Raw genomic sequence first — 14,256 nt, 5'->3', positions numbered from 1 at the left:
ATCAATTGATGCAGAAAACACATATGACAAAATCCAACACCCTTTCTTGATAAAAACAGCAAAGTGGGAATAGAGGGATCATACCTCAACATAATAAAAGCCTTATATGACAAACCTACAGCCAACATCATACTCAATGGGCAAAAACTAAACTCCTTTCCCCTAAGAACGGGAAAAAGACAGGGAAACCCACTTTCACCACTCCTGTTCAATATAGTACTGGAAGTGCTAGCCATAGCGATCACAATAAAAGAAGAAATAAAAGGCATCCAAATTGGAAAAGAAGTAAAACTGTCCTTATTCGCAGATGACATACTATACATAGAAAACCCCAAAGACTCTGCAAAAAAACTACTAGACCTAATAAATGAATTCGGCAATGTAGCAAGATATAAAATTAACACCCAGAAATGTATGGCCTTTTTATACACCAATAACAAACTCACAGAAAGAGAAAAGAAAAAAACAATCCCATTTACCACTGCATGAAAAAAATTAAGATACCAAGGAATAAACTTAACAAAGGAGGTAAAAGACCTCTACTCAGAAAACTACAGGACATTGAAAAATGAGATAGGAGAGAGGAGCCAAGATGGCGGCGGAGGTGAACGGCTGATCTGTTGCCTCACATGGCAGTTTCGGAAATACAACTAAAAGATGGACTGGTGAGCACGGCGACTCCTGCTCGCGTCTCCCCAGACCGGGTGACTGCTCCTCTCAGTCAGCACCTCAGCCGGGGCCATGGGCTCGTGGGCGCCGCGGCCGCTGCTATGGCGGCAGCCGTGGACTCGGCGCAGTGGCTCTCGGTGAAGGAAGAGACCATCTTTCTGCAGGAGGGGCCCATCCGCGTCACCAACCTGGCCGAGCTGCCCAGTGAGATCCTCGGGGCCCCGGAGGCCGCCGACACCAACTAGGAGGATTCTTAGGATTTCCCATCTTACATTCAATTCCTTTAGCCATTTTGACAGAGGAGAATCAAGAAGGCGGCAAAGTTAAACAAATGAACTGCGCTGCGCACAGCAATTTCAAAAATACAACTGGAGGACAGAGCGTCTGCCACCCAGAACCACAGGAGAGCTGGCTGAATGGTGGATTTACAGCTAAGAGGAAAGAGGAAAGAGCGAACTCAGAGGGGATAAGGTGCGGAGGCGCGTGGGTTGGGCTGGTGGTGGGGGAAGGGTCGTGCGGCTTTTTTTCCAACCCTAGGGCAGATTAGCTCCCCATCACCCTGTAATCCAGCTTCTGGGGACGCGCGGGAGACCCAGACGCCTGCGGGGAGAGGCTGGACTCTTGGTCTTCGTGTCGGAGAGTGGGAGTAACTTCCTTGCAGAGGTGCGCCCAGCAATCAGTGTTTGCTGCGCTGGAGTGCGGAACGAGGGGGCTTAGAAACGTGGAAAGCAGAAAAAGCAGACTTGCAGCCATTGCAGTTTGCCACGCCATGGCCTGGTGGCGCCCTGAGACCCCGCCCCGCCCTGGGACCTGCCCCGCACGTCTTGCAGACCCACCCAGCAAGTCTTGCAGGCCCACCTGGGCTCCAAGCAGAGGCTTTTGCATGTGGTTGGCCTGCCCTGTGGCAGCTTGACCAGATAAACTGCAGTTCTAGTCGGACTGCTCCAGGGCCGCTCAGACAGGAGGAGGAAACTGCAGTTTTTGCTGTAATCCCTGCTGAGTGGCCTCAGGCAGTAGCTGACCTACACTCCATTGGAGACCCAGAAACGAGGGCATCTAGTGGTCGGGGTGAGATGACACCAGATTTCAACCACTCGCATAAGGGACACATTCAAGAGGCAGACTCAGTGAGCGCCAAAGCCTTGCTGCACCAAGACCCGGCCCATAAACGTGTCTCCTGCACAGCAACTCTTCCTTTATAGACAAAGAGGGTCCTCACGGCCAATTGGCCTGGAGGACAATTCCTCTCAGTGACACCAACAACAATCAAGACTTAACTATACAAAGGAGGACCAAGATGGAGGCATAGGGCGGAAGCCTGATTGTTGCCTACCACAACAATTTTGAGACTACGACGGGAGAGCAGAGCAGACACCATCCAGAACCACCGGAGGGCTGGCTGAGCAGATGCTCTACAACTAGAATAAAAGAGAGGGGTACGCGGGATGATGCTGATGCCGGTAACCCAAAGACCACACTTTAAGAACTACGGCTCAGGCGACACAATGGCGGCCTGGAACGTGCTTGGCGCAGTTCCCCCGGCGGTCTCCGGCTGAGGGGACGGCTCCACTCGCTGCCGAGCACGGACAGACGAGCCCCTGGGAGACATGGGGTGGGAGACTCCGCACTTGCTGACCTCCGAGTCCTTCAAGAATCTCAACGGCCCGGAAGCGGCCAGGTGCGCACGCTTGGCGACCGGCCACCGCTGCAGACCCAAGGGCCGACACAGTGACACCGGACCAGCCCGCCGCCGCGCACCGGGCACACCGGAGCTTCGCCGAGCCCGCTGCCCAACAAGTTCTGCGGCAGCCGCCCTGGAGCTCTGAGAAAATGGCCGAAGGAATTGCTGAGAGGGAATTGACCAACAGGAATTGGGATCAAGAAGACGAAACCCCGCTGGAACCCAGGTCCGGGTGAGGCCGCGCGCCCCTGGGTCCGGGTGAGGCTGGGAACTGGGTCAGGGTGAGGCTGGGTTCCGGGTCCTGGCGAGGCCACATGCCCCTGGATCCAGGTAAGGCGGCACACTCCTGGGTCCGGGTGAGGCTGGGTCCAGGGCCCGGGTGGGGCCACCCCCCTGGGTCTGGGTAAGGCTGGGTCCCAGGTCCGGGTGAGGCCGCGCCCCTGGGTCTGGGTGAGGCTGGGTCCCGGGCCCGGGTGAGGTCACGCCCCTGGGTCCAGGTGACGCCACGCCCCTGGGTCCAGGAGAGGCCACGTGCCCCTGGGTCTGGGTGAAGCTGTATCCCGGGTCCGGGTGAGGCCGTGCGCCCCTGGGTCCGGGTGAAGCTGAATCCTGGGTCCGGTCGAGGCCGTGTGCCCCTGGATCCGGGTAAGGCTGGGTCCTGGGTCCGGGTGAGGCCGTGTGCCCCTGGATCCAGGTGAGGCCACGCGACCCTGGGTCTGGGAGAGGCCACGCGCCCCTGGGTCCGGGTGAGGTCACGCGCCTCTGGGTCCGGGTGAAGCTAGATCCCGGGTCCGGGTGAGGCCGTGTGCCCCTGGATCCGGGTGAGGCTGGGTCCCGGGCCCGGGTGAAGCCACGCGCCCCTGGATCCGGGTGAGGCTGGGTCCCGGGTTCGGGTGAAGCCACGCGCCCCTGGGTCCGGGTGAGGCTGGGTCCCGGGCTCGGGTGAAGCCACGCGCCCCTGGATCCGGGTGAGGCTGGGTCCCGGGCCCGGGTGAAGCCACGCGCCCCTGGATCCGGGTGAGGCTGGGTCCCGGGCTCGGGTGAAGCCACGCGCCCCTGGATCCGGGTGAGGCTGGGTCCCGGGCCCGGGTGAAGCCACGCGCCCCTGGATCCGGGTGAGGCTGGGTCCCGGGTTCGGGTGAAGCCACGCGCCTCTGGGTCCGGGTGAGGCCACGCGCCTCTGGGTCCGGGTGAAGCCGGATCCCGGGTCCGGGTGAGGCCGTGTGCCCCTGGATCCGTATGAGGCTGGGTCCCGGGCCCGGGTGAGGCCACACGCCCCTGGGTCCGGGTGAAGCTGGATCCCGGGTCCGGGTGAGGCCATGTGCCCCTGGATACGGGTGAGGCCACACGCCCCTGGGTCCGGGTGAGGCCACGCGCCTCTGGGTCCGGGTGAAGCCAGATCCCGGGTCCGGGTGAGGCCGTGTGCCCCTGGATCCGGGTGAGGCTGGGTCCCGGGCCCAGGTGAGGCCACACGCCCCTGGGTCCGGGCGAGGCTAAGCGCCCCTGGGTCTGGGTGAAGCCGGATCCCGGGTCCGGGTGAGGCCGTGTGCCCCTGGATCCGGGTGAGGCTGGGTCCCGGGCCCAGGTGAGGCCACACGCCCCTGGGTCCGGGTGAGGCCACACGCCCCTGGGTACGGGTGAAGCCGGATCCCAGGTCTGGGTGAGGCCGTGTGTCCCTGGATCCGGGTGAGGCTGGGTCCCGGGCCCGGGTGAGGCCGCGCGCCCCTCGGTCCGGGTGAAGCTGAATCCTGGGTCCGGGCGAGGCCGTGTGCCCCTGGATTCAGGTGAGGCTGGGTCCCGGGTCCGGGTGAGGACGTGCGCCCCTGGATCTGGGTGAGGCCATGCGTCCCTGGGTCTAGGAGAGGCCGCGCGCCCCTGCGTCCGGGTGAGTCCACGTGCCCTTGGGTCCGGGTGAAGCCAGATCCCAGGACCGGGTGAGGCCGTGTGCCCCTGGATCCAGGAGAGGCTGGGTCCCGGGTCCGGGTGAGGCCATGCGCCCCTGGGTCTGGGAGAGGCCACACACCCCTGGGTCCAGGTGAGGCCTCGCGCCCCTGGGTCCGGGTGAAGCTGGATCCCGGGTCCGGGTGAGGCCGTGTGCCCCTGGATCTGGGTGAGGCTGGGTCCCGGGTCCGGGTGAGACCACACGCCCCTGGGTCCGGGTGAGGCCACGTGCCCCTGGGTCCGGGTGAAGCTGGATCCCGGGTCCGGGTGAGGCCGTGTGCCCCTGGATCCGGGTGAGACTGGGTCCCACGTCCGGGTGAGGCCGCGCGCACCTGGGTCCAGGTGAGGCCACGCGCCCCCTGGGTCCGGGTGAGGCCACGTGCCCCTGAGTCCAGGTGAAGCCGTGCCCCTGGGTCCAGCCGAGACCAAACCAGAGGGAGTCGCACCTGCATTACCACCATTTGTCCACCATCCAGAGCTGAGGGGTCAGTGCCGACATGTACACATAAGGAACTGGTGGACATTTAAATTGGGTCTCAAAAGAACTGTTGGTCCAGAAAGAAACTCACTACAGACTGATTAATTTGCCTGTCAGCATAACTATTATTGCTGGTCTCACATTCAGTTCTTATAAGTATATCTCTAGTGACACATGATCTTGCTCATCTAGGGGAAATGATGAACAACATAGACTGATGAACAAGAACAGAACCAGAAACAAGGAGGCATCGATCGGACTATCGGGCCTCAGAGGGAGGATAGGGGAGGTTGGGAGGAGGGGGGAGAGATCAACCAAAGGACTTGTGTGCATGCATATGAGCCTAACCAATGATTAAGTTCAACAGGGGGTTGGGGCATCCGTGGGGAGGGGTGTGGGATGGGAATGGGGGGATGAGGACAAATATGTGACACCTTAATCAATAAAGAAATTAAAAAAAAAAAGAGAGATAGAGGAAGACACAAATGAAAGAACACACCATGCTCATGGATTGGTAGAATCAACATCATTAAAATGTCCATACTACCCAAAGCAATATACAGATCCAATGCAATCCCCATTAAAATCCCAATGGCATATTTCAAAGATCTAGAAAAAACTCTCCAAAAATTCTTCTTTGGAATAAAAAAAGACCCTGAATAACCACCGCAATCCTGAGAAAGAACAAAGTTGGAAGGATCACAATACCAGATATCAAGCTATATTACCAAGCCACGGTTTTCAACACTGCCTGGTACTGGCACAAGAACAGACATACAGACCAATGGAACAGAACAGAGAACCAAGAAATCGACCCAAGCCATTATGCTCAATTAATAGTTCACAAAGGAGGCAAGTGTATACAATGGAGTCAAGACAGTCTCTTCAATAAATGGGTGCAGGGAAATTTGGTCAGATACATGAAAAAAAAAATGAAACTAGATCACCAACTTACACCATACACAAAAATAAACTCAAAATGGATAAAGGACTTGCATTGAAGATGGGAAACCATAAAAATCCTACAAGACTCCATAGGCAGCAAAATTGCAGACATATGTCATAGCAATATCTTTACTGACACAGTTCCTAGGGCAATGGAGACTGAGGAGAAAATAAACAAATGGGACTACATCAAAATAAAAAGCTTCTGCACAGCAAAAGTAACCATCAACAAAACAAGAAAGCCCACTGCATGGGAGAACATATTTGCCAATGATATTTCAGATAAGGGTTTAATCTCCAAAATTTACAGAGAACTCATACAACTTAACAAAAGGAAGATAAATGATCCAATTAAAAAATGGGCAAAGGCGCTAAGTAGACACTTTTCAAAAGAGACATACAGAAGGCCGAGAAACATATGAAAACATGCTCAAAGTCACTAATCATCCAAGAGATGCAAATCAAAACAACAATGAGGTACCATCTCACACCTGTCAGAATGGCTATCATCAACAAATCAACAAACAACAAGTGCTGGAGAGGACGTGGAGAAAAAGGAACCCTCGTGCACTGCTGGTGTGAATGCAGACTGGTGCAGCCTCAGTGGAAGACAGTATGGAGTTTCCTGAAAAAGTTAAAAATAGAACTCCCATTTGACCCAGTAATCCCACTTCTAGGACTATATCCCAAGAAACCAGAAACACCAATCAGAAAATGCATATGCACCCCTATGTTCATAGCAGCACAATTTACAATAGCTAAGATTTGGAAACAGCCTAAGTGCCCATCAGCAGATGAGTGGATTAGAAAACTGTGGTACATCTACACAATGGAATACTATGCCGTTATAAAAAAGAAGGAACTTTTACCATTTGCAACTGCATGGATGGAACTGTAGAGCATTGTGCTAAGTGAAATAAGCCAGTTGGAGAAAGATAAATATCACATGATCTCACTCTTATGTGGGATATAATGATCAACATAATTTTATGAACAAAAATAGATCTAGAGACAAATGGCAGGGAAGGTTGGGGGGGTTAGAGAGCAACCAAAGGACTTGTATGCATGCATATTAGCATTACCAATGGACATAGACACTGGGGCAGTGGGGGCTTGCTCAGGGTGGGAATGGCTAGGAGTATGGGGGAGGGTCAATCGGGGAAAAAGGAGACATGTGTAAAACTTTAGACAATAATAAAAAAAAAAATTGCCGAAACCGGTTTGGTTCAGTGGATAGAGCGTCGGCCTGCAGACTGGAAGGTCCCAGGTTCGATTCCGGTCAAGGGCATATACCTTGGTTCCGGGCACATCCCCAGTAGGGGATGTGCAGGAGGCAGCTGGTCAATGTTTCTCTCTCATCGACGTTTCTAGCTCTCTATCCCTCTCCCTTCCTCCCTGTAAAAATCAATAAAATATATTTTAAAAAATTATCATGAAAGATTGAAGAACCATTACAGATTGAAGGAAACTACAGAAGAAAACAACTAAAAGCACTGTGAATCCTGGGTAAGATCCTGGAACACAAAAAGGACATTAGTAAAAAAACTGTAAAATGTGAGTAAGTTCTGGAGTTAATAGTGTTGTACCAATGTTAATTTCTTGGTTTTGATATTGTACTGGGGTTATACACAAAGTTAACATTAGAGGAAGCTGGTAAAGGGGATATAAAACTCATGTTTACATTTTTGTGACTTTTCTGCATGTCCAAAATTAGTTCAAAATAAAAAGCTTAAAACAGTACTACAGAAAAAAATGTGGCAGGGAGATAGATGAAATAAAAATAGTGAATGTTGCCCCACCGGTGTGACTCAGGGATTGAGCGTGGAAGTATGAACCTGGAGATCATGGTTCAATTCAGGGTCAGGGCACATGCCTAGGTTGTAGGCTTGATTCCCAATAGAGGGCGTGCAGGAGGCAGCCGATTAATGATTCTCTCTCATCATTGATGTTTCTATCTCTCCTTCTCCCTTCCTCTCTGAAATCAATAAATATATTTTTTTAAATAGCCAAATGTTGATAGGTACATGGGTTCATTATACTTTATTTAATTATATTAAAGCTTCAGCAATAAAGTTTAAAAATATATCACTTCCTTATTTCTGCCATTCCTTCAAAGTACTCTCCTTCCTCTCCTCTTCCCAAACTGCTCTTCACTCTCTCACTCACTTAATCCTTTGTAATCTGCCACTGGCTTTTCCACAACTTTAATGACCCTGTTCTCTAATAGTGACCTCATAAACAAGAAATAAGGGATCCTTTCTTAGTTTCACCCTCTTTGAATATTCTGCAGCCCTTAATGGTAAACCACCCCCTTTCTGAACCCATATTCTTTCTTCACTACTATGATACTACCCTTTCAAGTTCCAGGATTGCTTGTTTTGAGTTTTCTTGATGCCTGCTAATGCTAGGGAGGCATGGCAGTGCAGAAGGAATGGGCTTTGAAGATAAACAGGGCTCTTCCCTCACCTGGAAACACTGCTATAAGAATTAGATAACACCTGCATAACATCTAGCACATTGTCAATGTTCAACATATTGTATTTGGAGAGTTTTGCTTAAGAGTGCAGACTCCTGGAGCCAGAAAGTCTGGGTTCAAATCCCAGCTCCATCATTTACTACCTGTGTGACACTGAGATTCCTCAACCTCTCTGTGCCTCAATTTCCTCATTTATAAAACTGAAATAATGATGCCATCATCACAGGGTTGTTGTGACAAAGAAATATATTAATACATGTAAAGCACTCAACAGAATCATAACAGGGGATAGATAAAAGTTGGCTCAAGTTCGAGATTCCCAGGGAGTCATTTCCAGTTCTGTCACTGTTGTATAATAAAAAATTTGGCTAGCTTTTGTCTCCTGTTCCTGGGAGGTAGCCTCTAAACCAGTGGTTCTCAACCTTTCTAATGCCACAACCCTTGAATACAGTTCCTCATGTTGTGGTGACCCCCAACCATAAAATTATTTTCGTTGCTACTTCATAACTGTAATTTTGCTACCGTTATGAATCGTAATGTAAATATCTGTGTTTTCTGATGGTCTTAGGCAACCCTGCTAGCGGTTCTCAACCTGTGGGTCGCGACCCACAGGTTGAGAACCGCTGCTGTAGAAATAATTTTATGGTTGGGGGTCACCACAACATGAGGAACTGTATTAAAGGGTCATGGCATTAGAAAGGTTGAGAACCACTGCTCTAAACCCTTGGAATTTCCAAAATGATAGTATTTTTGTTATTCATGGTAGGCCCCTAGACACTTTATGCTAATGAAATGACTCAGTATGGGGACTAAGCAATCCAGAAAGACCAAACACAGGTTTAGAGGGTTGGGGCTTTGAATGTGTCATAAACCTGGTCTCTAGTGAGGAGAGGAGCCAATAATCCAGTCAATCATGCCTACATAATGAAACCCTAATAAAAACTCTATAGATACATTGGTGAGCTTCCCTAGTGGGCAACATTCTGCATGTTGTCACACTTTGATGTATCAGCAGGATAACAAGGTCCTGACTGCCCAGGGAGAAGACAAGGAAGCTTTGTGTTAAGGGCCCTCTGAGACCTCACCCTATGCATCTCTCTCTTTTGTTGGTTGAACTGTATTCTTTTGCTAAAATAAAACTGTAATTTAAATATAGTGCTTTCCTGAGTTCTGTGAGTCATTCTAGTGAATTATGGAGCTTGAGGGGATCAAGGGAACCCTGAATTTATAGCCAGTAGGTCAGAAGCGAGGATGGTCCTGGGAACCTCTGAAGCTGTGGCTGGTGTCTAAAGTGAGGACAGTCTTGTGACTACTGGTTTCAGAAGTCACTTCAGTCACTAAAGTGCAATGTGATTCTCACCCTATCCTCCACCCCAACCCTTCCTCAATAACTCTTCCCAAGAGAGTTAGTGACATTGTTCATTGAGCTGAGCCAGGATTTGTGGCTGTCCAGTCCCAGATAAGACAAACAGGATTTGCAGGCCCTCAGTTAGTGGATCCTACTCCCTGACCTCCCCTCAGTGGGAATGAAAGGTGGCTTGGACCCCATGTCCTTCCCCTTACCCCTGTGCAGGCAGGCTCATGCACAGTATGTACATGTATGCACAGAAACATACATGATCACTTTGCAGCCTGGCTTGGGCCAGTAAGGATAGCAAGTAGAGGCAGGGCCAAAAACACATAGTAAAAGCAGGAACTGAAGCTTTTAGAAAGTGGCTGGGAACAAATGGATTATACTAAGGACTAAAATCCTGGAGAGAGAAAGGAATCAACAAAGATGGGGGTGGGGGCAGCATCAAGCAGGAACCAGCTCAGTCCAAGAGGCCTGATTCCAAGAAGTGGGGAGGGAATGGTCAGTGGCATGGTCTCTAGTCAGCCCCTTCACCTAGGACCAGCTTCCTTACAGACCCCAAGCTACAGCCATTATTATAGCTCTTTTTACTGCTCCCTAAATATACAGGCAAGAGATAGGCATTAACGAAGATTCTGTCTTTCCAACTCTATTCAAATGGCTCATAAATTAACATCTCTAGCCCAGAGCTCTTCTTAGTCCTGAAATTCGGATTTTAGAGACCAACTGCCTGCTATATATTTACTGGATGGCCTGCCAATATCTCAAACATGTATACTAGTAAAAGTGAATTAATCAACTTTTAGGGTCCTCCTCCTCCTCCTATCCTCCCATATGCCCACTGTCTTGCTTTTCAAAATGTTATTGGGAGCGGGAGCAGGAGCTGCAGCAGCACCATCACCTGGGAGCTTTTAGAATGCAGAATCTCAGGCTTCATCCTGGACCTACTGAATCAGAATCCACAATTTAACATGATTCCCCAGATGATTGCTATGCACACTAAAGTTTGCAAAACTGATATATCTAAGACACTCCCTCCCAAGCACTGAAAACCCTCAAGGATTCTGCAACAGTTCTGCTGGTCTCCTAGATTCCAGAAATTCCCCATGGTAACTCTTCCTCTATGTTGTCAAATTCATGATTTTAAACAGTTTCCTCCTCAAAAGCTTCCAATGGCTTCTCACTGCCTATTAAACCTCCCATCTTAGTAGTCAATAAGAAATACTTATTGCATGCTTATTGTGTGCCAAGCAGTCTACCAAGTGTTTTACATGTGTTAACTCACTTAATTCACCTAAAACCCCTATTACCTAAGTATTACTGTATCTCCATTTTACAGATGGGAAACTGGGGCGTGGAGGGGGTTTGGAAATTTCCCCAATATCCCACAGCTAGTTAAATGACTGAGCTTAGAATCACACCTAGGCAATTTGACCCCAGAGCTCACATTCCTAACCACTGTTCCGTACTGCCTCTCTAATTCAGTAGCCTTATCTTTTAGGGCTTACCTCCTAATACTTGCCTGTGCTTCAGCCAAAGTGATCTTTCTGTTTTTCTAGAAGTACATTAGTTCTTTCCAACCTCTGTACCTTTGCAATAAGAGTTTGTGTAGGCCGAAACCGGTGTGGCTCAGTGGATAGAGCGTCGGCCTGCCGACTGAAGGGTCCCAGGTTCGATTCCGGTCAAGGGCATGTACCTTGGTTGCAGGCACATCCCCAGGTGGGGGTGTGCAGGAGGCAGCTGATCGATGTTTCTCTCTCATCGATTTTTCTAACTCTCTATCCCTCTCTCTTCCTCTCTGTAAAAAATCAATAAAATATATTAAAAAAAAAAAAAAAAAAAAGAGTTTGTGTAGTACTACTGGAAATCACCTGGGTTTCAGAAGCACATAGGTCCAAATTTCAGGCCTGACCACTAACTGCTGGTGAGACCCTAGGAAAATTATCAAACCTCTCTGAATCCCATCTCATCTGCAAGTAAAACACAGTTTTAAAAATCATCTAATTGAAATGGTTGCTGTGAAGTTTAGAAAATATGCAGAGGATGTTTAGCACAATCCTGGCATGTAGCGGGTACTCAATCACTGGTAACTATTATGCTAACCTGGAATTTCAAATCTTACCCATCCTTTGAGGCCCACTCAAATATAACTTCATCGTGTAGCTTGCTTCATCACTCCAACTAGACATGATAGCATCTTCTTTTAAATTTTGTTAATATTTTCTACCTTATTTTAATATTGTACATTTGTCTTATCCCTACAAATTAGAATATAAGCACCAAAAGAGAAGGCCATTTGCAACTAGCACAGTACATTGTAGGAGTTGAATAAACATTACTGAGTATGTTCTAGACCTAATATGTTCAAGTGGATTGGATACTAAGTAATGAGTAACCAGAACCACAATTAATTGTAGAGTAGTTTAAATTAAAGAAAGGAACTAAAAACAGCTAGACACCTGTAACTATGTCACCCCAGGCAATATGTGTATATTAGTTTATTTAGTATTCTAATTGTGCAATGAGTTACTATCCCCATTTTCCAAATAAGGAAATGAGTTCAGAGTGATTTCCTCAAGGTCACAAATGTTTCATGAGAACTTGGGCCTACTCACTCTCTTTCATTGCTGTATTCCCAGTGTCTAAGAGTGCCTGGAACATAATAGATATTCAATAAATATCTGTTGAATGAATGAAGAGATGAACAAATAGAGCTAGTAAGCAGGACTAGAATGAATTTCACCTGACTCCAAGTGCAGTCCTCTACTATGCTGCCAATTTAAAACAAAGGTATTGGGATGTACCATTTATTGAGAAACTGCTATGTAACTAAACACTGTTTTGGAGACAACTGAACCCTATTGAGGATAAGGGACCTAAGGGCAGAATGTTGAGTTAATTACACTCTCAGTTCATGGCAATGATTGTATTAGACACTTTACATAAATTATGTAATTTCATCTTCCTAAAAATTATTTGAGGTACATATTTTTATCTCCATTTTACAGACGAAGAAATGCTCTGTGAAATGACTAGCCCAAATTCACACAAGCAGCAGAGTGGGTGATTCCAGTCGAGTAAGTTTAACTCCAAAAGCTGTGTTATTAAATACCTGTCCCGGCTTTGGGCTTTTACGTGCAATAAAAATACTGTCCACTGTTCAAACAGCCCCAGGAGAAAGAGAGCATCATGAACAGGACTGCACGGAGCTGCGACAGGGAGGGCAGGGATTAAACCAAGACTATTTGGGTCACTGAACAAATCAATAACCAAGTTACCACGCTGCAATCTCTCATTAACTCCAGAATGCTGCTACTCTAACACGGACTAGTGGCAGGTCTTGATAAAATTAGGGGAAGACAGAAGCAAAGATACTTAAGAAATCAGCTAAAGTTCCGCATTTAACACAACGTAGGTGTCGAGGACAAGCCTTGAGAGTATGAGAAAGGAAAGTGAATGGGAGTTTCACGAGAAGGCTTGGAAAGAACAAGGAGGGCAGGGGGCGAAGCGGTTAGCCCCAAGAACAGGTGCAGTGCTGGGACTGGCAATGGGTACTGGGAGGGCCTGCGGAGAGAAAGGGGTTCCGGCTCTCTCAGGCCACGAGCCCGTCACCCGACTTCATTGAGGGACACTCTGCCTCACCCTCGGTCCCTTCGGTCGCAGATCCCCAGCTCACCAGGGGCCTGGGCGATGTTGTACGCGGGTCTCCAGGAGACTCTGCCGCCTCCGCCATCTTGGCCCTCCAGCTCCCGGGTCGCTCCCACAGGCCTTTGCGGAACCTAAGACGTGGAAGCCGCAGCTCATCTGCGCGTCGTCGCGCGACAGCCGCGTCACCGAAAGGGCCTGGCACTGGATGTTGGGAAGAGGTTCCTGTCTCCTCGCTTGCTTCTTTGGGGTCACAGGGACCGCCAGACAGGTTAACCCTTCCACACTCAAGTCCGATTCTCAGATCGCTCCCTGGTTCTCGGGACCTGGACTGCGTTCCCTCCCCCGGCCCGTGAACCGGCCTCCGCTCTCAGGAGTAGGCTCAGCGCCATCCCCTCAGCGCAGCACCTCACGGAACAAGCCTGCCCCGCCCAGCCGCCAAACACACACATACACACACACAAAAGGCGTTTCCTGGCTCCTGAACAAAGGGACCAAGCCCTCCCTAACCTACTGCTCCCGTGGCTGTTGTCCCTGCCCTGCCTATTCCCTGCGCTTCTCATCCCGCTCCTCCCACATCCTCGAATTTTATAAACTTGTATACTGGCTCCACACCGACCTCCAAGATTACTTTCTCCCTTACCCACTTTGAGGAGAGGGGGGAGCTTCTCTATAGACATTGGCCAAAAATTTAACCCCACTACAACTTCTAAAGTTGCTAAGCGATTTAGGGCAAGTACTTAATATGTTCAAGGCCTAAAAGAGGGTGATTATTGTAAGAATAACTTTTTAAAACCCTGCACGTCCCAACCTCATCACGGGTTTTTCTAATGTTTATGACTCCAATTCACCTGAACCCCAGGCTAAAATGTGGCAGTACATTCGGTGTACTGCCCTTTGGGGATGTGAATACCAGTTTTCAGCTCTTAAAACACAGGGTAGGAGATGGGTGTAAAATAAAGTACTTTATATTTTTGGATAGGCAATGCAGGGAAACCCCCAAGTAGCAAATTTATGGAGAAAGAATCTGGAAAGTGGTTTAAGATGAAGTTCCTAAACTAATGGAATTG

General features: G+C 49.3%; 1 protein-coding gene across 2 annotated transcripts in view; it reads right to left on the bottom strand.

Annotated features, from left to right (window-relative positions):
* Window positions 1-13,565, bottom strand: part of YIPF6 (Yip1 domain family member 6) — a 52,399-nt gene extending 38,834 nt beyond the window's left edge. Inside the window, exon 1 of one of the 2 annotated variants that reach the window (XM_054716402.1) lies at window positions 13,218-13,565. In XM_054716402.1, coding sequence (XP_054572377.1) covers window positions 13,218-13,274 — 57 coding nt within the window. In that variant the 5' untranslated portion in view covers window positions 13,275-13,565. Of the gene's footprint in view, window positions 1-13,183 lie in introns of both variants that reach the window. The other variant, XM_054716445.1, reaches the window with a different exon arrangement.
* Between the last annotated feature and the right edge of the window lie 691 nt (window positions 13,566-14,256).

Source organism: Eptesicus fuscus, chromosome 1 (genome assembly GCF_027574615.1).
Source record: "Eptesicus fuscus isolate TK198812 chromosome 1, DD_ASM_mEF_20220401, whole genome shotgun sequence".
Lineage (NCBI taxonomy): Eukaryota > Metazoa > Chordata > Mammalia > Chiroptera > Vespertilionidae > Eptesicus > Eptesicus fuscus.
Note: the sequence above shows the minus strand (reverse complement) of the source record. Positions and strands in the feature narration are given on the sequence as shown.